General features: G+C 35.7%; 1 protein-coding gene across 3 annotated transcripts in view; it reads right to left on the bottom strand.

Annotated features, from left to right (window-relative positions):
* Nucleotides 1-24370, bottom strand: part of ANO5 (anoctamin 5) — a 70202-nt gene extending 45832 nt beyond the window's left edge. The window contains exons 1-4 of one of the 3 annotated variants that reach the window (XM_010987482.3): nucleotides 23949-24370; nucleotides 16412-16458; nucleotides 9642-9689; nucleotides 1313-1354 (exon numbers count right to left, since the gene is read on the bottom strand). In XM_010987482.3, the coding sequence (XP_010985784.2) occupies nucleotides 1313-1354; nucleotides 9642-9689; nucleotides 16412-16458; nucleotides 23949-23988 (177 nt within the window). In that variant the 5' untranslated portion in view covers nucleotides 23989-24370. The remainder of the gene's footprint in view (nucleotides 1-1312; nucleotides 1355-9641; nucleotides 9690-16411; nucleotides 16459-23948) is intronic. The other 2 variants (XM_064492503.1, XM_064492504.1) reach the window with 2 other exon arrangements.
* Nucleotides 24371-27281: the final 2911 nt, after the last annotated feature.

The following is a 27281-nucleotide window of genomic DNA, read 5'->3' on the forward strand; positions in this document are numbered from 1 at the left end:
CATATAACCAATGGGTCTCAAAAAAAACTAGCTCCCAATGCACAGGAGCAAATGAGTGGAAAAATGAACAATGAAACAAGAAAACATTCAGAAATTAAATATCAAAATAGAGTAATTCAAGTATTATGTCTGTGTTCTCTGCACCCCAGTCAAAGTAAACATAATCATCTTTCTTTTCCTAAAAGAAAGTAAAAGAAAACCTGAGAAAATTCAAACTGTTATCATGTTGTACCTTGATTATAAATCACCAAAAAAGTAAACAAAACAAAAAAATTATTTGGGTTCTTGTAAATCATCATAATATTAGCATATCTTATGAAATTCACCAAAATTTGTGGAGCCAACTGGGTGAGGAAAAAATATTAATTAGACTAAATATTATAAAAACAAAGAATTAGAGGGAAAAAATTCTAATAATCCTTTGACTCTAAATCTCTGACAGTCATATTTTGCATAGTACAGTTTTTTTTAACAACATATATTTTTAAGTGTTATTGTTTGAAAGAGCTAAATCTAGGTCCACAAAGAGAAGTTCTGGTGACAGAAACGTGCACATAGAAATCAACAAAATCACAGTATTTGACTATTAGGCAATTTAAAAAGTAACTAAAATAGTGAATCCAGTTGTTTCCTAGGTGTTCAGTCTAAATGCTTGTACATAATTCCCTTCTCCTGAAAGCCAAAGGCTGCCTAGGAAAACCTGAACTTCTACCATTATGTTGTGTCCTAACTATAATCTGTAAATTTTTTAAAATTTGGAGAAATCTCTAGTAGCCTTATATATCATCATGAGGTACATGACTTAGGACTGTTAACAAAAACGAGTGGAAGGTGACTGGGGCAGAAAAACCTGATAATTTGATACACATAACTGAATACTATTAAAATACATCATTATTTTATTTTGCTCAAGACATGACATTAAGATCATTTTTGCAGTATGTGTTTGTATTTATGTTTGATTTATTCTTGGAAATGCCTATTTATAATGAGGTAAACATCTGGGTGGCTTTTGAATGAGGCAGTTATTCTGAGGTTCATTAACCTCTGAAACTGAATGTAAATTGTAAATTGCATATGTGTGTGTGTGTGTGTGTGTGAGTGAGTGTGTGTGTATGTAATTATATTTTTTAGGTAGAGGTTCTAAAGCTTTAATTAGATCCAAAAAATCACCATTCTAGAACCTCAGTTGCCTGGGGAATAGGAACCAGTGACAAAGTCCCCCAAATCAACAGTATTAACTGCAACAAAAACGACTCAGGCTAGCAGGCAGCCATCCAAAGCGTAAGCAGCAGCATCCAGCACTGGTTACCATAATACGCCGCTTCAGGAACAAATTGTATCTCTTTAAAGACTGTGAAGCAATCAAGAGAGAGTTAGCAAATCCTGTCCAGGAATAAAGAAATGATTTCCAAAAAACAGACATGCATACAAACAAACTCTCAGTGTGATCACTCACGTGAAAGTATGTATGTGTGTGATACTTAAAGTTGGAAGAAAACAATAAAGAATAAATGAAAGGAAAAAAAAAGGAGACTCCAAAGTAAATTTCCCTAAATCCTTTTACAGTAACTTTGAATAATACACATTTGTGACTGGATTAAGGAAGCAAGCAGAGAGAAAAAAAAAAAATGAAGGAAACATGAGAATAATGGAAATGTAAAGTAAAATATGTATGATAGGTATTCTGTTAAGTATGTCTGTGTACATCAGTCGAAAAAAGGAAAATCACCACAGTTATACTGGGACTATGTATAGTATGGAAAGTTCACCCAATAGTGTAAAATATTTCATTACTGAAAAAAAAAACTGAAATTACCATCACCATGTATGTGTGTGTATGTGTGTGTGTGTAATTACATTTTTTAGGAGGAGTTTCCAAAGCTTTAATCAGATCCAAAAAAGATAAACAATCTTTTATTACCATTAAAATATTTCATTACCAAAATACTAAAAAAAAAAAAAAAAAAAGACAAGGTCATTTGATAATTTAAATACTGAGTTGTCTTCCATCTTGTGACCATGACCATTGTTTTTAAAATACCAAAGCAATTAACTAAAAACATCTGGGATAATATTTGAAAGAAAAACAACCTATGATACAAAAAGGCAAGTATTGTGTGTATTTTATAGTATAATGAAATAATAAAGAATCTAATAAAATTATCAATAAAGAGTTTCAGTTCTTGTCATGCAGAATTTGGCTTAAATTGTTGCTTTCCTGGAATAGGCTCAAGAGACTTAAGCAATTGGTGACTAAGCAGTGAAAACCCCCACCCTGTAAACTGATGAGCCCTAACACGTACAGTTGAGTTAGAACTGCCGTTATTTACAGCAACGGATACAAGATGGATGTTGGTCACTGAATAACGAACATTTTAAATTATCTTCTTCTGTTGTGCTGAAATATTCCACCTCAGCACCTGGATTTTCTTAGGATCCTTCATGAGATTCACAAGTTACTATTTTTCCCAAATGTTTTACCTGAGGTCATGACAGAACTGTTAAGGGAAATGAAAGAGTTATACACTACAGGACGTTATATGACTTTCATGGGCCCCTTCCTCTATTAAAAAAAAAATTAATTGAAGATAAATAAACAAACTAATATATGCTACTATATTTGCTTTTTTGTTTATTACTTTTATTTTTAAAGAAATTAAAACATTTCCACAGGTTCCAAAATGTAACATGGGCAAGCACTGTGCCTACCACACCTAAAGGATGAGTTGGCTCTGAGGTCACAGATTAACTGAGTACCACCACTTTAAGAGTGATGGGAGTGCAGGGTATAAAAAGTTCCCTAGACTAGTGGTAAAAAGCCTTCTGTGATAAATACACCTAACGTCAAGTTACTATGCAACTTTTCCAATATATGACATCCTCATGATTCAAAAAGCAATGGGTTCAATACCAGCAGTTGGTCCTGAAAAAGTACTGACTCAATAGTTAATATTTTTAAATGTAATTTTAAATATATCAAATGAAAATCACTAAAGGACGTGATTACAAAAAGATAAAATTAACATTCTATAGACTAAAAGTTTAGAATTAATAACTATATTTCCATCATGCAGTAAATAAGTTCACTTTTTATCAAAAATGGATAACACTAAAACTAATTAAAAGGTATTTTTAAAATCATTCCTATTTCCTTTTTACATCAGTAACTCTTTGGTGTATTTATTTCTGGTTTGTCTAAGCACCGAATTTTTTAACATAGTAAATGATTATATTTAATATACACATTTTCTTACCTTTTTCACAATATTACTATACTATTAAAATAAATTTTCATATACTATAAACTTGCCATAAACATAATTTGTCTATATATTTTCAATTCATTAAATTTAACGTGATTTGTTTGTAATAAGACACTTTACAGTCCCTTCTCTAGGAATAGAGTTGAAAACCTGTATTACTGGTGCTACAAAGAAGTTGTCAACAGCAACTTTCTCTCATTATATATAATTTGAACACTTTAAGTCCTACATTTTGAATTATTCTGCTATCTGTTTTAAGTCTATATATCTTTCAAACCCAAGATAATAATTATATCTATATAAAGTTTTATATATATATATAAAAGTTTTATATATATATATACATATATATATATATGGCAATGTCCAATTGGAATTTGAAAAAACATTTATGAAAGTATCATTGAAATATTTATGGACAGATTTAACATATATGTGCAAGACTTGTATGTGAAAAATGAAAATATTCCTGAGATAGACTAAAAATATCAAAATAGAGATATATTTTATGTTCACATATTGAAAGATTAATATTGTTACAATGTAAATTCTACTCAAATTGATCTATAATTCTATGCAATACCAATCAAAATACCAATAAGATTTTTTTTTAAAGAAATTGGCAAGCTGATTCTAAAATGGAAATGGAAATGGAAAGGATCCAGAGTAACCAAACAATGTCGCTAAAGAAGAACAAATTAGAAATACTTACTCTACCTGATTTTAATACTTACTACAAAGTGAAAGTAATCAAGACAGTGTAGTATTGGCATAAGAACAGACACATGATGGGGCAGAATAGAGAGTTTAGAAGTAAACTCACACATACATGGTCAATTTCCACAAAGGTCCTAAGGTAATTTATGAGGAAAGGATAGTTATTTCAACAGGTGGTACTAAATATGTGTATCAACAAAAAGTAAATAAACTTTGATCCTCATTACAAATCACCTACAAAAGTTAACTCAAAATGAATTGTAGACCAATAGTAAAATTTAAAACTATAAAGCTAAAGAAAATCTGAGAAAATTTCTTCTACTTTGGTGCAGATAAATATTCCTTAGCTAGAACACAGAAAGCATGGATCATAAAAGAAAAAGGATAAGAAATTGAACCTTGAAAATTTTAAAATTTGTTTTTCAAAAAATATTCTTAAGTAAATGAAAAGGAAAGTCACAGATTGGGAGAAAATATTTACAATAAATACGACTGACAAAGCTCTTGCATTCAGAATACCTAAACAATTTTAACAAATCAGTAAGAAGATAATCCAATTTTTAAAAATACACATAAGATTTGAACATATAGCTAACAGAAGAAGACATATAAATGGCTAATAAGCCCAAGAAAAGTTGTGCAACGTCATCATTCATCGGAGAAACGAGAACTGAAGCCGTGAGATACCACCATCATCCAGTTGCTAAAATTAAGAAGTTGACGATACTACGTGCTGGTGAGAATATAGACTAACTAGAACTCTACATACATTACTGGCAGAAATAAAAAATGTACAACCACTTTTAAATACAGTTCAGCAGTTTCATATGAAGTTACACACTTTCCATATGACCCAGAAATTTTAACGAGAAATTAATGAAAAGAAATAAACATTTGTCTTCACAAACATTTCTTACCTGCATGTTCCTAACAGCTTTATTTATAATGGTCCTAAAACTGAAAACAATTCAAATATCTATCAACAGGTGAATGGATAAACAAATTTTGGTACATCCATACGATGGACTACTATTTAGCAACAAAATGAAACAAAAGAAATCAAAAAACTAACGTTGTTTTCAACAAGATTCAATTCACCAGTATCAATTGAAGTTCTGGATGCTTCAGCAACATTGTGCTGAACAAAAATTGTCCAAAGTCAGACACAAAATAGTATACACTATATGATTCCATTCACATACTACTTTTTTAAAAAAAATCAGCAGTTGCCTAGGGCAGAGATGAAATAGCAAAAGAAAGATTTTTGAAGTAATGGAAATCTATAACTTGACTGCTGTGATTTTTAAAATTCGTCAAACTGTGCACTTAAAATGGGTGCATTTTATTGTATGTAAAGTATAAACAATAAGTTGATAATTTTTAAGAAGGTTCTGGCTTGAACAACTAGAGGGATAAACTGCATACACAGACCTGAGATACGAAAGCCTTCAGTGGAGCAGTTTTTGTCGGGAAGAAAGAAATTCCATTTTAAACATGTCAATGTTGAGATGTCGTTAGATATCCAAATGCATATGATGGGGAAAGCACTTGAATGTTTAAGTCTGAAGGTCAGGAGAGATGTCTATTCTAGAAACTTAAATTTGAGTGTTACCACATATCAATGCTATTTAAACCAAGAGACTGAACAAGATCCCAGGAGAATGAATTAAATGTCTGAGCCCTGGAACAGTCATATCTAAATATATACATAGATCAATTATAAATACTAAGCTGTATTCATACTAATTGCTTCTGGTCCATTTATTCAAAGGCACCTTCTGGTTGGTGTGTGCCTATGCCACGTATGTCCTTAAATATTTGGAGTACCATCCCTGAGGACACCCCTTCAAAACCTGTGAAGGCTGTTGGTTGTTATTAAGGCATGCCTCTAGTGTGCTCTTCCAATTCCCACTCCTCCTTTAAACACTAAGTACTTGACAAATTATTCCTCCCAAACACAAATGGCACTTACTCTGAGACAGGTTCTTTTAGGTATAATTTTCTCCATTTTTCTGTATTTCATTTAACGACCTTAGCACCCTTCTGTACTGACAATTTAGCTGGCCTTTCAGGTACTCAATCACATCCACCATGGACAACTTTACTTAAAATAAAATGTTAAATTATGTTAATTCTTCTGTATTTATAAAGGCATGTAGTGAAGCTCTATCATAATCACGGTAGTATTATAGTTTTTAATCCAAAAAGAAAATACGTCCAATGATATCCTGCTGGGTATCTTTGGATTGTCTCAGCAGGTTCCCTCTCTACCCCTTTCTACCCTGCTTCTTCTCCTGGGAGGGAGGCCAGTTAGATATCAGAGAGCTCCTTTGACCTCTGTCTTCCCACAAACGATGTCTTCTTTCTGAGGCTGGATTCAGGAAGACTGAACCCCTCCACTGAAGGGCACTGACCCTCTCAGGAATGTTTAAGTACATGACTCTCTCCTGGGTTCTGATAACTGTTCCCTCCCTATTTCCTGCAGTTCTATGGATGGTAATAGATTCATGGTTACTAGATTGATACACACTGGGCTTCTCCTGAACCTCATTTTTGTAAAAGTTTTTTCCTTTAATTAAGCTCTCCTCAATTTATTCTATTTTGAGTATGCCTAATAGGACCCTGATCAATATAGATTTTTCTTTTGTGGTATTTTTGTGACATTAAAAGAAACCTTCCCTGGAGAAATGGCTGATTCTAGGACTGACCCAGGAAAAGTACAAGATGAGACGAGCTTAGAGCATCTTGTAGTGCCAGAAAGTAAGAAAATGCTAAAAATAAAACAAAACAAAATTAAAGGCTTATATCAAAGAGATGCAGGGGTCAATCAAAAAAGCTCTTAATCAAAGCAAGAACAATTTGAGCAACAAAGTAAATGAAAGAGTATTGGGTTTATAACACAAAATACAAAATAAATATCCATGCATCCATTCTGATATAAATAAATACACAAATAATACATAAATAAATTTATGAATAAATAAGAGATAAACTTCCCATACAGAAGAATTCCAAATAACTCATTTACCCTTAAGGAGGTAGAGCATAAACCCCCAATCCTTAAGTATGGGCTGCACATAGTGACTTTCTTGCAAAGATTAGTACAGTATAAAATGGGAGATTAGAAAGAAAAATTTCACAGTAGAGCAGTCTGACAAATAGGACTTCAAGTCAGGCAATAGAGGCTAACATCAAGAATGATAAATCATGTTGATAGAAAGCACCCTTCATACAGTGGAATGAAAATAGCATTTTCTATTGTCTTCCTCCCCCAAAATACACGTGACCCCAGTCGAATTATAAGGAAATCATCAGGAAAGTTATCACTGAAGGACAGTCTACAAAGTACTTGACTAGTCTGCCTCAAAACTGCGAAGGTCTTTAAAAACAAGAAAAGTCTGAGAAACCATCACAGTCAAGAATAGCCTGAGGAGATACGGCAATGAAATGCAATGTGGTGTCCTGGATGGGATCCTGGAACAGAAAAAGAACTTTAGGGAAAAACTAAGGAAATGTGAATAAAATATGGACTTTAGTTAATAATAAGGTACCAATATTGGTTCATAATTTGTAACAAATGTGCCATTCCTATACAAGATACTAATGACAGGGGAAAATGGATGTGAGGTGCAGGGAACTTGATGTACTATATTCATAATAAATCTGCAAACCTAAAACTATACTAAAATAAAAAGTTGATTAAAAAACTTACTGTTTCATTTTAACTTGCTGTTTAACAAAAGAAAATGTCATCATAAAGGATGAAATACCATAGACCACTTTAAAACCAATTGGAATTTAAAACTTCAATTATTAGTATATGACACAATTGGGGAAATTATTGCAACTTCTATCATGGGCAAGGGGATAATAATAAATATGTAAAAAGTTCCCAAAAAATCAAGAGAAAAAAAGAAAAACTGAACAGCTTAACAATAAAATAGACAGAATATATAAACAGAATGATCCAGTAAAATAAATTAAAATGACCATCAGTGCAGAAAAAAGACAAATGTGTCATTCATATTAAGAAATATGCAGACTTCAACTATGGTAGGATACAGAGCTAACTGAAGAAGCTCCACTAACTCTCTTTCTGACAGACAGGCAAAAACCGAAACTCATGAAAACACTGTTAATGAGATGGTAGAGAAATAGAACACATATATTTGTTAGAAATGCAAACTGGAGAGGACTTTAGCAATATATGGTAAGATTACATATGCCTTTATTCTTTGATACATCAATGCTTTTAGAAAGATACACATAGCCAAAATATATGACTTATCCTCAAGGGTTAAAGACTAAAAACAGAAAAGATTCCCAAGATTAAAGACGACTCAAAGGTCCATCAGTAAATGGACTGGATGAATACACCATCCTAAACTCCCAATCAGAAAACCATGCAGCATGTAAATGAATGAGGATGAAATCTATACACAACATAAAGTGAACTCTAGGATATGTTTTTAAGTGAAAACCAATGAACAGATCAGTATATAGAGTACGCTGCCTTTAGTGTAAGAAGTAGGAGGAAGATACATACACATAAGTATGTGCGTACACAAACACACACACACACACACATACACACAGAAAAGTAAAGGACACATTGGAAAGACAGAAGAAATAAAAATGGTTACTACAGGAGGATTAAGAAGAAAAAGAAGGAAGAAAGTTTTCTCCAAGATGCTTTGTTTCATAATTTCAAATGCGACAGATTTACCTTCATGGTAATAAAGTCTAAGCTTCAGTGCCTCTTACTTGCACCAGTTTCTTCAAGGATTTAGGAAGGACTCTAGCAATGTGTTCTCACAGTCAGATATTTTGGTAAAATTTTTAAAGTAAATTAGTGTCCCATTATTCTTAAAAAGTGACACCAAAATAGCATAAGCTTTAGGCTCCACTGAACCTTATTTGATCTGTGGTTTTCACCTCTGGAATCTTGTAAATGTTTTACATGATCAAAAAACGAAAATAAATTAAAAAGAAAACAAACCAATAAAATTTCAGGTATTATAATATGATCAACCCCACAACCTTCACTCTGGAACATAATGATCAGTACGCTAGTGAAAAGCAAAGCATCTGTATCAAAATTGTCAGGATGAAAATAACACTCTGTTTCTCCATCTTCCCAAATAGCATCTTTTATTTAATAAGCAACTAATGGAAATTTTTGAATCCCTTTATTAACTTCTTAATTGATATTTAAATCTGATTTTCAGATAAACTGCACTTCTTCAGGATTACTCTTAGGTATGTACTTACAGGTAAGAAGATGTATGCAGAGAAAATACTAAACTAGGCCTCAGAAAACTTGAGTTCTGCTCTAGTTCAGGGTCTGCCCTTTACACATGTGGATAATGTTGGTCACGTCATTAAGCCTCTCAGATTCTTCATTTTTTCATCTGTAAAACTGAGAAAGTAAAATGCAAGCAAAGTGCTAGGCTTTTTGTGTCATTCTCATTACTGTGGCTTATGACACTTTCTTTCCCATAAGAAACTCCTTTTGGCCAAAGTAATAAACTCTAAAATGTCATGTATGAGAACCTGAAAAATTACTGTGAACTGAGGGAGAGAGTGCTGCCATCGCTGACTGCAGAAGGACAGCCTGTTGTGTCCATGCAAGAAAGTATAGTAGTGACGGCCGCTTACCCTTGGTTCTTCACTGATGAGATAGCTGGACTCTCTGCTGCTCTGGTCCTGGTAATAGAACCATGGAGAAGATACAACACTGTTAATAACAGTGCAAGTGGGGAGCATATGACTTTCAACAACAAAAACTCTAGGTTCTCTATGCAGAAATCCTGCAATTAAGAGGAGCTGTGAAACACCTGAAATCGGATGCAAAACTGCGTGTATATGTGTGCTTATGCATGTGTGGGTGTGTAATGTGTGTGTGTATGAGTATGTGTATGGGGGGCTGTGGAAGAGAGAGCTTGGAAAAGAACGAAAATTTTGGAGGTAGTTTTAACAAATCATAAAAAAAAAATCTGAGACACAAGAAACTGTTAGGTCCTACACTGCAGAGAAATAACAAGGAGCCCCATTCCTTTAATGATGCTGAATTCTGAACAGGACTGAAAGGAAGGGCAGACTTAATTGGCTATTTTAGGCCTTTCAACATTTGTTTGAAATTATTAAAGTGAATACCATGGAAAATGTCCCACCAGAATGCATAAGGATTTGTACTTACAACTCAAGAGAAAAGCTATACGTGGATATAGATACACACTATAGACGTAATAACACTATTGTAGTTAAAGCAATAATGATGCCACCCTTGGTGTACCGCGGATTTCAAATCTTCATGCTCCACGATGGACTGCACACAACAGCACACACTCCTGAGATCACCTCTAAGCAGTGTCTAGTGACAGTTATAGAAGGGTGCCCAGGAGAAGCAGTCACCAGCAGAAATGCCCTGAAACATATGTCCAGACTGGGAATTCACTTACCTGGTTCTTCGAAAATCACAAACAGCATCTCATTACACCTAGGTAATACTGGGCAGATCAGTTTTCAAAAATAGAAAATTAAAAGTGCTAGGGGCATACTTAAAAACAAAAAAAAAAGAACAATTTGGAAATTCACCACTACTACAAAAGTTAAGTTGCAGAATGTATCACCAAAAAAAGTGGTAATGTATCTGTGTTCTTAAGGAGGACGAGAAGAGATAATTTTGAACGCGTGTCAATTTTCATTCTACAGTATTGAATGTAAACTACATAAAAAGATGAATGTCATCTATGGTGTTAAAGTTATGCTGAAACAGTGGAAGACTTGTGGGAAGGCCGAGAGTCTGTGAGTGAATACATGTCGAAATCCCATTTCACTGATACATGATTCTGTGTGTGCACCTTGAAATGAATCCCATTAACTCATCTAAATACATCAAATATCAAATAAAGCTAATGAGTATCTTGATCACTCAATTCTGAAACAGCAGCCTCTGATATAAATTGTGCATCTATATTTCTGCCTTTAAAACAATATACGAATTTATTATAGCTTTGCTTTATACGTAACTTACAATGTAATTTTTTTCAATTATGTTAGAGAATAGTCAGTTGTTTTACTTACAAGAGAGTACAAGAAAACCATATACTAAACGTTTCAAAAACAGGCAGAATGCTTACTTCACAATACCTCACTTTAGGAAAAACGAGATTGTTGTGACTTTCTAATTAGAAGGTTTCTATGTGAATCTTGTTTTCATTTCTGTAGAATAAATGCCCAAGAGTGTGATTAGAGTCACATGGTAAGTGTATGTTTATGTTTTTATGAAACTGCCCAACAGTTTTCCAGATTGACTGGACCATTTTGCATCCCCACCAGCAGTGCATGAGATCCAGTTTCTCTTCGGCCTCACCAGTATTTGGTATTGTCACTATTTTCCATTTTAGCTGTTCTAATAGGAGTGCAGTGATATCTCACCTTGGTTTTATTTTGTAATTCCCTAATGGCTAATGATATTCAGTATCTTTTCATGTGTTTATCTGCTATCCATATATCCTCTTTAGGGAAACATCTCATCATGTGTTTGCCCATTTGGGTTGACTGCTTTTTAACATTTTGCTTTGCTGTTTCTTTATATATCATAGGCATGAGTCCTTGGTCAGATATGTGATGTGCAAATATTCTCTCCCAGTCTGTAGCTTGCCTGTTCCTCTTAACAGGATCATTCACAGAACAAAAGTTCCTAAATTTGATAAAGTCCAATTTATCAATTTTTTTCTTTTATGGATCATGCTTTTGTCTAAGAACTCTTCATAAAGTCCTAGTTTCCAAAGATTTTCTCCATTTTTTCATTCCAAAAGCTTTACAGTTTTAGGGTTTACCCTTAAATCTATGATAATGTTGAGTTATATTTGTATACATTGTGAGGTTTAGGTCAAAGCTCATAATTTAACCTATGGATATCCAAATGCTCCAGGACATTTGTTGAAAAAAGTATCTTTCTTCTAGTGAATTACTTGTGCGCATTTGTCCAAAATCATTTGGCTGTACTTGTGTTGGGCTATTTCCACAGTTTCCATTCTGTTTCATTAATCTACAAACCTCTTTCTGCAAATACCACAAAGTCTTGATTAGACTGCAGCTAAAAAAGAAGTCTTTAAATTGGGTAGACTGATTCCTTCTACCTGTTCTTCTTTTTCCAAAAGTGTTCAATCTCTTCTACTTCCTTTGCATTTCCTTAGAACTATCTTGTCCATATCTAGAAATAATCTTGTTGAGATTTTGATAGCAATTGTATTAACTTATATACCAATTTGGGTTTCCATGTGTTCACTGCTTGTGTATAGAAATACAATTGATTCCTATATGAAATTCATTTCTTCTAGGATTTTTTGTTTGTTTGTTTTGTAAATTTCTTGGGATTTTAGACCATCATGTCATCTGCAAATAGGGAGAATTTGATTTATTTCTGTCTGATTCATATGCCTTTTATTTTCTTTCCTTATCGCAAGAACTTTCAGTACTATGTTTAATAGCAATGGTAAGTGAAAACATCCTTACCATCTTCCTGACCGTAGGAGGAAAGCATTCAGTCTTTTACTATTAAATGTGATGTTACTGTAAGTGTTTTATAGATGTTCTTTATCAGGCAAGGAAGTTCCACTCTATTCTTATTTTTCTGAGAATCTGTATACATAGACATTGAATTTAGGTAAATTTTTTTTCTGAAAAAAATAGATAAAATTATGTGATTTTCATTCTTTAGTCTTTTAACATGAAGTACGCAAATTGATTTTTGAAAAGTGAATGAGCCTTCCATCATTGGAATAATACCATTGGTTATGGTATTAAATACTTCTCATATTCTATTTGCTATATTTTACTAAGGATTTTTGTGTCTATGATCATGAGCGATATTAGTCTGTAGGTTTTTTTTTTTCGTTCTGTCTTTGTTTGGTTTAATATCAGGGTAATGTGAGCCTCTCAAATGAACTGGGAAGTGCTCATTCCCCTTCTATTTTCAGGAAGATACTGTATAAGATTGGTCTTAATTATTCTTCAAATATTTGGTAGAATTTTCCAATGAAACCATTTGGGCCTAGAGATTTCTTTGGGGGAAGTGTTTTAATTACCCATTTGATTTCCTTAATAATCATAGGACTAGTCAAATTATTAATTTCACACGGAGTGGGTTGAGGTAGTTTGTGCTTTTTGAGAAATTTATTCATTCTACCTAAGTTGTCACATTTATAAGTGTAGAATTATTTTTAATATTCCTTTATTATCATGTTGCTATCCACAGAGCCTGTAAGTGATATACCTTTTTTACTCCTATATTGGTCATATGCATCTCTTCTCTCTCCCTCCCTCCCTCCTTTCCTCCGTTTCTCCCTCTCTTCTTTTTATCAGTCTAGCTAGAGGCTTATCAATTTTATTACCTTTTCAAAGAGCTGGCTTTTTGTTTCAATGTTTTTCCCTAATACTTTTGTTTCCAACTTACTAGAAAATTACTAAATATCATGATGTATGATATTTCCAAAATACTATGGTTTAAATTTAAGAAAATAAATTTCTCAGTTTGCAAGGCAAATATAAAGTCTTAAAAATCTGAGCAAAAGTGTTTCAGATGAGTCAAATACGCAACATCTATTGCTGTTGAATGTGCAAAGAGATAAGGAACAGCATAAATATGACTTGACGAAATTATTTTATTCTAAAGAAGTTTAAGTCTGGAATATATAAGTAAATATGAAAGATACACAAAGAAGCAAAGAATATGAACCGTAATTGAAGTTAACTTGAGCAACACATATAAAGATCTGTGAGGAATATATTATTGTTATGTCAATATGAACAGAATAAAAATGACAGTATACTTATTATCATTTGAATTGCATTAGTCAATCTCATAAGATAAATCTTTTCTCAGTCTGCTCCAAAGACATGAAACCTTTAATTTTTGATGTTCTTTATTTTCTAGATAATTGTCTTGGTTCACTCACTCACTCAGTAAATACATTCTCTGTACCACGGCACATCACTTTAGTTGTGGGGCCTCTGCTTCAGGACAGTGGTTTTCAAACTTTAACGGCAATATGAGTAACCTGTGATGCGTCTTTTTAAATCATGACTACCTAACCTCATCCCCAATGACACTGATTAGTAGTCTGAGGTAGGTCCCAGGAGTCTGCATTTTTAAGAAATTCTTTATATAATCCTTATTCAGGTGGTGTACAAATTACACTGTAAAAATTACTGGACCAAATAATGTTCATAGTTTATTCAATTCTCATATTCTATTTCACTTAGTAGTTTGGTCACTGAGCTTCTAAAGAATTCCAGAACTTCTAGAAATCTTAAGTCAAGGAGCTCATTCAGCCAGTTTATCCAGCAATTAGCATAGAGTCAACCTATTCTGATAGATTGTGTTTCCCAAGGTGGGAATTTCAATCGCTCCTAAGAAGCTGTTTTTAGAGAGAGTTTTTCTATTTGGCTGACATCCCTAAACCAATTCAAGGACATCCACCTCCATGAGTACTGCTCTGGGTCAACTAGAATCTACCAGAATGATTATTTTATCTGAAATATCTTCAGAATGCTTCCACTTTGTATACAAAAAAAATCTAAGTTGTTGGTATCCATTTGCAAGTTTATGTAAAACATAATTTAAGGCCTTTGCTTAAGAGAACCCTGAATTTTTACAAACTGTATTTTAATTTTATTACTTATTATTTTACTTAATACATTCCCTTAATTCAGATTGAGTCACTTAAACTCTGGCACAGTCATCAATAAGTACTTGTCAGGTTCAAGATGGCAGTGAAGGGAGACCCTGAACTCGCCTGCGCCTACAGACACACCACATCTATAGCTACAAATGGAACAATTCCCTGTGACAAGGCTGAAAACCAGCTGACTAGCACCTCCATAACAAAGGATAAAAGGGCCACACTGATGTGGGTCGGAGAAGTAGAGATAAAGTCCCACCAAAAGCTACCCTTGGGTGTGGTAACTATACCCATCGACATTCCCCGCAGCAGTGCACAGGGTTCCCTTTTCCCCACATCTCACCAGTACGGGGCTTCTCCCTGACAAGTGAGGGGTTTGTGCCCCACATCAAGCACCCCATGCCCTGGGATCTGCCCTGGAAAGACATGCCGCCAAAACGAATGGTTTGAAAACCAACAGGGCTTATTCCAGGAGACCCAAAGGTTATAGGGAATGAAGAGTCTACTCCTAACAGGGCTCATATGCGGACTCGGTCACCCTGGGACCCAGCACAAAAGTAGCAGTTTGAAAAGCACCTAAACTATATGTGAAAAAGACTTACTTGCCAGTTACCATGGGAAACAGTATGGAGATTCTTCAAAAAATCGAAAATAGAAGTACCATAGGATCCAGTAATTCTACTTCTGATTATTTATACAAAAGATACAAAAACACTAATTTGAAAAGATACATGCACTCCTATGTTCACTGCAGCATCGTTTACAATAGCCAAAATATGGAAATGACCAAAGTATCCATGGATGGATGAATAAATGTGTGTGTACATATACACAATGGAATACTTCTTAGCCATAAAAAAAGAATAAAATCTTGCCAATTGCAACATCAATGGAACTTGAGGATATTATGCTAAGTGAAAAAAATCACAGAAAGACAAATACTACATGATTTCACTTATATGTGGAGTCTATAAAACAAAACAAATGAACAAACAAAACAAAATAAAGCTCATAGATACAGAGAACAGACTGATGGTTGCCAGAGGAGAGGTAGTTGGGAGGTAGGCAAAATGGGTGAAGGGCGTTAAGAGGTACAAACTTTCACTTACAAGTGAGTCATGGGGATGTATGTACAGCATCGTGACTACAATCAATAATATTGGATTGCATGTTTTAAAGTCACCAAGAGAATAAACCTTAAAAGCTTTCATCACAAGAAGAAAAAAATGTGATTTTGTATGGTAATACATGGTAACTAGACATTATGGTGACATTTTGCAGTGTATAGAAATACTGAATCATACATCTGAAATTAATAATAATATCATGTCAATTAAACTGCAATAAAAAAGCACTAATCTACTAACATGTGTAACCAAAAAGCTGTCAAGTATTACACCTGCATTATACTCAAGCCAAGGGTTAAGCCAAATACTATTATCTTGCATATCAAGTCTAAGCATATCTGAGTGTATTTCACAGAGAACCTCAAAACAAACCCAAACTTATGTTTGCTCCCTTATATAACATTCAGAAAGATTCAATATTAAATCTGCATGAAACATGAAGTTTGCTTTACTTACTAAAAAATGAATAGTTTGGAGGACAAAATAAAAAGAAAGTAGCATGAGTGAATAACTGAAGCACAAAGACCTAAGTATTCATATGAAGTACATTTTTAACCCCGTCTCAATTTTTTTGTTTGACTTATAGGAAGCTAATACATATATAACTTACCTCATTTGTTTCATAAATACAGTCTACTTCTCCACTGACTCTTCTCTCTAAATTAAACAAAAAAGAAAAAACAATCATGTAAAAATGGCCAACTAATCACAATATGTTAAAAGTCTGCATTAGGAGGAAATAGGAATAAAAAATTCAAACAAAAAAAGTTCAAAGAAAATAATACTAAAAGAAAACACCCAAGATCTTCCTGAAGCTAAATTGTTCAAAACAAACTCAAAAGAATTGAGCACCAAAATTGTCTATAATCTAGAGGAAAAGCATCAAATACTGATGTGTGGGACATAATCTCATCCATTAAGAAATAAACTTAACTTTGATAAATGCAGTTATCAATCCACAGCCACAAAGCTGCTTAGAGGAATGCAGTTATCAATCCACAGCCACAAAGCTGCTTAGAGGAAAACATCCAATAGGAATGTCCATCACTATCTCTTAGTTCTTACCGTGTGAGATTTATTATTCTGTCAGTATGTTTTCCTGGAAATGAACTGCACTGGTTGCAAGTAAAGTTCTGTCAGAGCACTACCAGTTTAAATAGGCCAAATTGCTTCTTAACTCACAGATAATCTTCATGATAGTTACTTCATGAGTCATTTGGACTGAAATATATGTTCAAATAAGTTTCTGACACTAAAAAATGTTAAATATAGAGTTCTGATTCTCATTCTCTAGGGACTCCAATTTGCAAAAACACAGAAATATTTCATAAGTTAAAAACTTTCCAAATAGAAAAAAATGGGGGAGAAAATCACAATGGGAATGAAATAGAATATTGCTACCATTTCAGAGCCATCCACAGCAACTGTAATTTTAGGAAGTGTTAATAAATATTCTGAAAATACAAAAAATAGAAACCTACCATTTGTATAGCTTTTTTTTCTTTCCCAATTTCGCTTATCGTGGTAAAATACATGTAACATAAAATTTATCTTATTAACCATTATCAAGTGTACAGTTCAATGGTATTAAATTCATTCATAATATTGAGCAATCATTACCATCATCCATCTCCAGAACTCTTTTCATCTTGTAAAATTGGAACACTATATCCATTAATAACTCTTCCCCTTTCCCAGCCCCAGGCAACCACCTTTCTACTTTGTTTCTATAATTTTGACTTCTCTAAGTGCCTCGAATAAATGAAAACATATAGTAATCATCACTGTGTGAGTGGTTTATTTGACATAGCATAATGTCCTCAAGTTTCATCAATGTTGAAGCATATGTGAGAGTTTCCTGCTTTTAAAGGCTGAATAATATTCCCCTGTATGTGTATACCACTTTTGCTTATCCATTCAACCACAGATGGACACTTGTGTTGCCCCCACATTTTAGCTTTGAATAATGCTGCTATCAACATGGGTGTATAAAAATCTCCAAGATCCTGCTTTCAGTTCTTTCGGGTATATACCCAGAAGTGGAATTACTGGATCATATGGTAATTCTTTAATTTTTTGACAAACCACCAAACTGTTTTCCATAGTAGCTGAACCATTTTACATTTCCACCAATGGTGCACAAGGGTTCCAATTACTCCACAACCTTGCCAACTCTTGTTATTTTATTTTGTTTTTTGATAGTAGCCATCCTAATGGGTTTGGGGTGGTACCTCTTGTAGTTTTGCATCCCCCTAATGATTATGATGCTGAGTATCTTCATATTCTTCTTGCCATTTTTATATCCTCTTTACAGAAATGCCTGTTCGAGTCCTTTATCCATTTTTATGTATTTTTTATCAAAGTATAATCAGTTTACAATGTTAAGTCAATTTCTGGTGTATAGCACAATACTTCAGCCATATAGGAACAAACATATATTCATTTTCATATTCTTTTTCATCATAAGTTACTACAAGATATTGAATATGGCTCCCCGTGCTATACAGTATAAACTTGTTGTTTATCTATTTTATATATGTTAGTTAGTATCTGCAAATCTCAAATTCCCAATTTATCCCTTCCCACCCCTTCTACCCCACCGGTAACCATAAGTTTGTTTTCTATGTCTGTGAGTCTGTTTCTATTTTGTAAATAAGATTGTCTTTTTTTTTTTTTAAGATTCCACATATAAGTGATATCATCTGTATTTTTCTTTTTCTTTTGTTCTTATTAAGGTCTATGAGCTGATTGTATATTTTGGAAATTAGCCCATTGTTGATCTCATCATTTACAAATATTTCCTCCCATTCTGTAGTTTATCTTTTTGCTTTGTTGATGGTATCCTTAGCTGTGCAAAAGCTTTTAAGTTTAATTAGATCCTATTTGTTTATTTTTGTTTTTATTTCCATTACTCCAGGAGGTGGTTCAAAAAATACATTGCTATGATTTATGTCCAAGAGTGTTCCTCTCCAAAGAAGACAGACAGATGGCCATCATTAAAATTCTACCAATGATAAATGCTGGAGAGGGTGTGGAGAAAAGGGAACCTTCCTACACTGTTGGTGGAAATGTAAATTGGTGCAGCCACTATGAAGGATAGTATGGAGGTTCCTTAAAAAACTAAAAATAGACTTATCATATGATCCAGCAATCCCACTCCTGGGCACATACCCAGAAAAAAATATAATTCAAAAAGACACATGCACCCCAATGTTCATAGTGGCACTATTTATAATAGCCAAGACATGGAAATAACCCAAATATCCATCAACAGATGACTGGATAAAGAAGATGTGGTGTATATAGACAATGAAATACTACTCAGCTATAAAAAAGAATAAAAGAGTGCCATTTGTAGCAACATGGATGGACCTGGAGATCATTATTCAAAGTGAGGTAAGCCAGAAAGAGAAAGAAAAATGTCATATGGCTTCAGTTACATGTGGAATCTAAAAAAAAGGACCCAAATGAACTATTTATTATTTATAACTTAGATGATTTCTTGACTATGCATAAGCACATATGACTGTCCTTTATGATTGGATTTCTGCATTCTGTTGATTTTTATTTTGTGGTTGGCTTTATTCCTTTAATAACTATGTAAGTTTAAAAATTTGAAGCTTTAAACTGTTCTTAGAAGAAACGAACAGTATGTGTATATAAATTTTAATATGGTTTTATCTTGCAATGAGTTGCTCTTCCTAGAATAAACTTTGTTTACCCTATTAATTAATTAAAATAAAACATAAAATAAATAAATTTCAGATATACAAGTTGAGTGACAATGAGGAGTGAAGACTCCTAGGCTTGAGCAATTCGAGACTTCATTTAATGAAATGGGGAAGATTATTAATGGTGGGCAATTAACACAGCAGATGCTGTATCCCCACAAATATCCTTTCTCCTCCTTGTACTTTATTAATAAAACCCTGAACATGTGGTGCAGCAATGACCTCTAGAAAACAAGAACAAAAAATAAAAAATGAAAAAACACATTTCCTAGCCTTCCTTGCAATTTAAGAATATGACATAAATTCAAAGCTATTAAATAACATATAAAGGACATTAATGTCTACCTCCTAAGATATAGGCAAGCATCAAGTGAAATAATGCATGTAAATTGCTTCAAGCACTCACTGACACAGAGAAGGTCAATGAATATTAGTTATTCTTATTGGTATTATTATTAGGGTATATTCTATTTTATTAACTTCCAAAGCTGTTTTAAGTTCTTTTGGATAAGTTTTAGAATGTCAGATTAAAGGTAAAAGAATTTCAAGTGGTAGAGCGCATGCTTAACATGCACGAAGTCGTGGGTTCAATCCCCAGTACCTCATCTAAAAATAAATAAACCTAATCCCCCCACCCCAAATCAAAAATCTCAGAATGGGCTCTGAATAATAACATTCTGCCTTTTAAAAAAAGTAAGTAAAAATTATTGGAAAAATATAAAATGTCATACAGTACTATCATTAAAGGATTTTACCCATGAATACTGTATATGAAAAATTCCCCAATGACTTGACCATTGCTCATTGATTTTTCAATGAAAAGTAAACCAATCTAGGAAACTCTTAAAATAAATAAAGAATAAGATTCTAAGAAATACATGCTTTGTCTCTCAATGTATGGTACTTGAGCACTGATATAGGGAGGCTTTTATTTTCTTGAGGACATAAACGGTCACTATTATGTATAAGAACTAAATATAGTTCCAAGCACAGAGCAAACAAATGCACACCTTAAGCTAGGGTTAGAGGGTATTTTATAATTCTGTTTAGAAAAGAAAGCTGAAAAACTGGAAGTATCAACCCTTTCATCTTCTGATATTTTTGCTGCATTTAACATAAAGCAACTAGTTAAAAAATACTTTCAAACTGCTATCGGAACTTGATGCAGTGCATTTATTTGAGAATGTGGAAAGGGGACGACAGTTCCTCCAGATTATCTTCCTCCAAACTAATTCTCTCTTAGGCTTCCATCTTTGAACTTGTTGCTTCCTTGCCCTGGAACTAACAACTGTTCCTTTTTTCGCTATCAGTTTTGATGTCCTCCTTTCAGGCCTTGCCTGAAACCTCCCCATCTGCGCCCTGGATTAGCCTCCTACCTGCTCCCACACCACACTGAATTTACTAGCCCTTTCTGGGTACATGGTCCAATTATACCTCCCTCCACAAGACTGCAAGCTCCCTGAGAGCCACATTGAGCATACTTAGTAAACTCTATCACTTTCTGAAAAGCTGAAAGATGAAAGAGGATAGATATATTTCCTCAGACACCACGCTCCCTCGCACACATCGGTGCTCTCTCTCTCTCTCTCACATACACACACAATTGGATGTTTACATGCCATAGACCCAGAAACACTTTCCCACTTCTTTAGAGTATAAAGTTGTATAATGATGCATAATCTCCAAACCCCTGTCAAAACAGAGGCCTATCTGAAGAGGCAGGATCTGAAACCAACAACTTTAGATCAGCTTCTTGTTATTCCTGCAACTTCCTCTAAAATCAGTGGAAATGACTGTACTCTTCCAGTAGGCTAGAAACCAAAATTATGAATGGTTTAATACCAATCATGATGGAGAATCACAAAATATGTACTAAAATTTAAGCCAGCCCAAAGACAGCTTTGAGTTTTCACTGAAAGCACATTACTAAGAATACACACTCTACCAAACTCAGAACCCAAAAATAGCCTTTGCATTTACCAAACGATCTTCTCAGTTTACACTCCTTCCAGCAGCATAAAATAATATGCATGCAATCAAATATAAATATTACTAAAGGATAAGTGGTTTGGTTAAATACAATGCTTGATGTAGTTGTAAAGATGCAAGCAACTTCACATTCAATTTTTAAAACTGCCTTTTCCAATGTTAAACCTTTAAACTGTCTTTTCCAATGCTGAATGTATCATAAATCAGCCCAAGAATGAATATTTCAAATCAGAACTTCCTTGCAATGTCATTCATCAGACCCAACCATCAAATACATGGGAGTCCACATCAATATCCTTTTTCTCCTATCTCCACCCAAATAAGAGGCAAATCTTTTATCACAACAAGAGGAAATGACCAAAAAAAAAACCTATTAAGAGCTTCAGATTAGTAAAATTACAATAGAAAGTAATTCTCAGTAAAGGAGGAAACCACTGAGTACAGAAAGGGACTTCTAAATTTATACATTTAAAAGATATTTGACTTTTGTATTACTATCGATCATTTTCCCTAACAAATTTATTGCAGCATTCAGCAGAGCCATTAGTCAAAGTTTAAAGTTTTCAATAGTTGTATTTCCTTCTATCTTTAAATTATTTTTTGTTTATAAAAAAGAGGGAGTTGCTTTAAGTAACATAAGTGACATCATCAAAAACATGGAAAGACAACTCACTGAATAGGAGAAAATATTTGCATATCGTATACGTTAAATATATAAAGGACTCTTACAATGCAATAATTAAAAGGCAAATAACTTAATTTTTTAAATGGGCAAAGGATTTGAATAGACATTTCTCCAATGAAAATATATTAATGGTTGAAAAGCATTAAAAAATATATTTAACACGTTAGTCACTGGGAAAATGCAAATCAAAATCACACTGAGTTATCACTTCACAACAACTAGGATGGCTATAAATTAAAAAAAAAAAAGACAACAACAAATGTCAGTGATGATGTGGAGAAACTGGAATCCTTATGTTACTGGTGAAAATATAAAAAATGGTACAGACATCTGGAAAACAATTTGGCAGTTTCTCAAAATACTCAATATAGAGTTACCGTATGACCAGCAATCCCACTCCTAGGTGTATACCCAAGAAAAATAAAAACATGTTCATACAAAATCTTGCGATAAATGTTCACAGCAGCATTATTGATAGTAGCCAAGAAAGTGGAAACAACCCAAATATCCACCAGTTGATGAATAAAGTGTGGTATATCTGTACAATAAAATATTTGGCAATAAAAATGAATAATGCACTCATACAACATGGATGAACTTCAAAAACATTATGCTAAGAGGAAGAAGCCAGTTACAAAAGACTGAATACTGTATGAGTCTGCTTCCATGAAGTGCCCAGAATAGGTAAAGCTACAGAGACAATAAATAGATTAGTGGCTGCCTAGAGCTGGGCTAAGGAATGGGGGGATGAAAATGTTCTAAAATTAGATTATGGTGATAATTGCAAAACTCTGTAAATATACCAAAACGTGAACTGTATATTTTAAATGGGTGACTGCTATGGTAAATTATATCTCAATAAAGCTGTTAAGAAAGAGGAGGAGGAGGTGCAATAATGCATTGTAATTCTTGGTGCCTCTGAAGACTAAAAAGGTATGACTTCTTAGATCATTTATCATTTTAAAAAACAGTTTCCACGTTTACAACTAACACTAAACAAGATATGAAAATAGAGTGTCATTGAGAGCCCTGGAGATAGACCCAGAAAAATATATGCATTTTTAGGAAAACATGTGTACTAAAATAGGTCCAGGGAATATACGTCTATGCAAAGGCCTTAGCAAACAATGAGCAAACATTTCTCAACGGAACTAAAGATTCAAGGAAAGCTTGTAAAACAGCAGCCTTCCCAAGTGCTTAAGAATCTCAAGCTGACGGACCTTAGGGTCTGGTCTGCTCCTCCCTCAATTAACAAGGATCTCAAAGCTTGAGCAGTAATTGGCAAATAGAAGGAGGCAACGGGACTCTAGGGCCAGCTCCCTACACAGGGGACTGCTGTCGTGCGCCCTAAGCTAAGGCTCTCTCGTGGGAGGCTTCCCTCTGCCTGGGTTCTGGGGCCGGGGCACCTCAGTTCGCTAGCCCAGCGTGCTCGCCTCGCCTCCCTGCGTTATTAGACCGCTCCGCGGCGGCGTGCAGGGCAGCAGGGAGGGTTGCACCACACAGGTGCTGGCCTGGCGGCAGAAGCCGAGGAAATGCCCCGGCGCCGACACCCACGCACCCACCCGGGCAGGGACTGTTCGCCTGGCAGTCCCAGCCTCGCGCGGGGCACACACTATTCCGCGAACGTTCCCGGGAGCCGGGCCGCAGGACCGCCAACGTCCCCCGGGGTCCCTGGGCCTGGGGTGGCGCGGTCTACGCGGGCAGCCCGGCCCTCCTCCCCGCGCCCCTCCGCCGCCCCCTACCTTCTTCCTGCACCATCTCCAGGACGTTCGGGTCGCCCATCTTCGCCAGCTCGTTAACGACACTGCTCGAGGCGTGGCTGCTGGCGGACCTTTGCGACTGGCGGCGGGGATGTCTGGGCTGGTAACTGAACCTGATCGTGGGCCGCCGCACTTGCGCGGGGATCAAGCTATCCTCTTGGTAAACCTCGCTCTGCTCAGGTTCCGGCAGCTTCGAGGACTTGGCCCAGCTGGGCTTCTTCTCCAGCTGGTACTTCCACCCGACCTGGTCCTCGACCCTCGGCTTCACGGACCTCTCCCGGTAGCGCTCCTGGGACCTCTCCCAGTACCTTTCCCGGAACGTGCCGGGCTTCCCGGCGTCCCGTCCACTCTGGCTGTCCGGCAGTTCTGCTATCGCGTCCGGCTCGTCGCCCTCTCTCCGCCTCTCTCTCCTCCCCGCGAGCTCCTCCTCATGGGCCGCCATCTCCCCGCCCCCCGGGCCACCCCGCTCCTCTCCGCTCCGGTGGTCTGGCTCGCTCCGCCCCGGCCCCGCCCCCCGCCGGCGCCCCGCGGGGCCGGTCAGCTCCCTTCTCACCAGGCCGTGCTGCTCGCAGCCCACCTGGCTGGCCTGTGTCCAGGGCTCCTGGCTCCCCCGGGCTGCCGCCTCCCCTCTGAGCCCCCCTCGGAAGCCCGCCGACGGGCCAGCTTCTCCCTCCGCCAGTTGGCCTGGTCCTCGTGCATCTGCCCAGCCTTCCGCCTAGAACGGGCGACCCTCAGAGAAAACCCCTTCCCAGTTGAGGAGTTATTTTTTTGTCGGGTGAGAAAAATCTGCCCCCTTCCTTAAGGGGACCCCCACCTTAAGGCCGGCGAGTGGCTAGGTGTCCAAGGTTCCAGCAGCCCCCCGCCCTCCGGACCCTGCGCAGCTGAGGGGGCCTGCTTCCTGGAAGCCAACCAGAACCCTGTCTACCAGAGTTGATGGAAAGTCAAACAGGTTTGGTCTGAATTCAAACTCATCCTCTGCGCCTTAAATGTTGGATGCCATTGGAAGAGTTTCTGTAAACTTCAATTTCCTCTTCTTTAAAATGAGAACCTTTAGTAGTACCCACCTAGGGGTCTTATAAGGAGCACATCGTAGAATGCGGGCATTATGTGTTAAAAATTGGACTGCTCCCAAGACTTACCCATTTTCCATTGGCCCCACTCTTCACAGGCTGAACTGGTTGTATGTTTCTGAGACCATAACTACCAGCTCCCCAGGAAGTGGGAGATAAGAATTACTGCCTAATAGAGGGGAAAGTAATAGAGTGATGAACTAAGAGTGACATAGAGGTCTGGGCTGAGGCCCTTGAGAGTGCTGAGGAGGGTGTGACTGACTTTGGGGCAGGCATGGGATGATTTAAGAATATGGAGATGATCAAGAACACTTGACCTTTCTTAATTTTCATGTTACTGTTTTTTTCTTTCTTTCTTTCTAACGACATTTTAGCACCAGGGATTACCTTTCGCAGATGAGAAAACAGGCCTTGAGAGAAGTGTTTTGGTGAAGGTCATGGTTAACTGTGGAACTGGAAATCACACCCCCCCCATACCTTGCTACCTGTTTCCTATGTACACCTCTAGGAATACATTAGTTCTGGTCAAGGGCTTTGAGACTATAGGCAATTCCTTACCTGATGCATTTTGGAATTGTGTTTGAAATGTGAGTATACATAAGTCCAGCAATAGACTTACATGTAATTATAATAAATTGCCAGTTATGTTACAAGTGTTGGTTTTTACCTCTTGATTAATCATTAAGTCCAAAAAAGTGTTTATAATGTGATTTGTTTCATGTTATTCATATATACCAGGTACTCTTCTGGGTGCTATGGACGTTGTGATTTAACTGATGAGTACAACCTTTGCTTTATGTAGATTAAACAAAAATAAACACAAGAAAAGTATTTTTCTGTAACTTCATATAATTATCTGTTTTATATTACTTTATTCTGCACATATTTGAAGTGACATATATGAAAAGACGTTTAATGATGATTTTGTGCAAAATTAAATGAGATATTTTGATGCTGAATCTGCTGACATTTTATCAACTTCTGTAAGTTTTGTTAACGTAAGGTTGGATGCTCCTTGTGTTCTTTTGATAAAGGTATGTATCTTATCCATAGATTTTATCTTTAGATCTTGAGAAATTTTCTGTGTATTCTTATCACTGAAATATTTTATCTTGCTTATCCATTCATAATTTTTGAATCTGTCCATTTCCTCCATTGCTACACCTTCTTTGGACATAGTGTTCAACCATACATTTCCAGAATTATGCTATAAATAATGAATCCCTGTTCTTTTAGTGCAATAGAACATACAGTTGAATACTGTATTGAGACCAAGTTGTCTTTTTCAGCCCTCCAAGTAATATCAGCTTTTGTTTCCAGATTATTCAGCCTTTGTTTCAGTGTTACTGCATCATCTGGTAGTATCTTTTTTTTTTTTAATTTGCCTTTTGTGTCCTATACTAAGGGTGATATGCAAAAGCGTTTAAATGACAATAGAGATACAACTGTAACTATTATAAATGGTGACACTTTGGAAACTAAACTGTCAACTGATTGCTTGAAATACTTGTTTGCCAACTGATAAGTAGAAGTATGAATTCTCTATGGGAAAGGTGCTTTTATGGTGTCAGTATATAACATATGAAAGCCTGATCTGTGTGGAAGTTAAATCTGTAAAATTGAGCAACACCTGCATATGAATATTTTTTATTCCAGCAGCCTGATTGAATAGATGGATTTAACTCTGAAGAGGACAAGTTCAAGAGCTATACTCTGGAGGCCAGGAAAGGTGTTGAAAAGTCATCCAATGAATCCTTCTCCTTGCTGGTAGTTAAAGCAAGGATAGGACACCTCCAGTCTGTGGTCTGGACCAGTCTGCTTTCTCGATTTCTGTACATGTCAAGGCCTTGACTTCTACAGTAAGTTTCCTCCTATGGGGCTACTAGGTGTTCATTAATTTTTTAACCCCTAAAAAATTTCATTTATTCCATTAATTTTCAACATCATTACAATCCGCATAAAACAGAATGTTCTAGAGTATGGAGGGAAAAGACTTGCATTCTATCCTTGTCTTTGTGCCTTAGTATGCTGAACAGCACAATGACCTTGAACAAAGATGACTTTGCTCCTTTGAGCCCCAGGTCCCTGCTCTGTGAATATTAAGGCTCTTAACCTGTTCCACTCATCTCCCAAAGTTGTTCTGAAAGTCAATCAAATTATATGCATGAAAGGACTTTGGAAACAATAAAAATGTAACAAACATGAGAAAGTTTTATTGGCTGGCAGAGGTTAAGTTATAGATTTA

Source organism: Camelus dromedarius, chromosome 12 (assembly GCF_036321535.1).
Source record: "Camelus dromedarius isolate mCamDro1 chromosome 12, mCamDro1.pat, whole genome shotgun sequence".
Taxonomy (NCBI): domain Eukaryota; kingdom Metazoa; phylum Chordata; class Mammalia; order Artiodactyla; family Camelidae; genus Camelus; species Camelus dromedarius.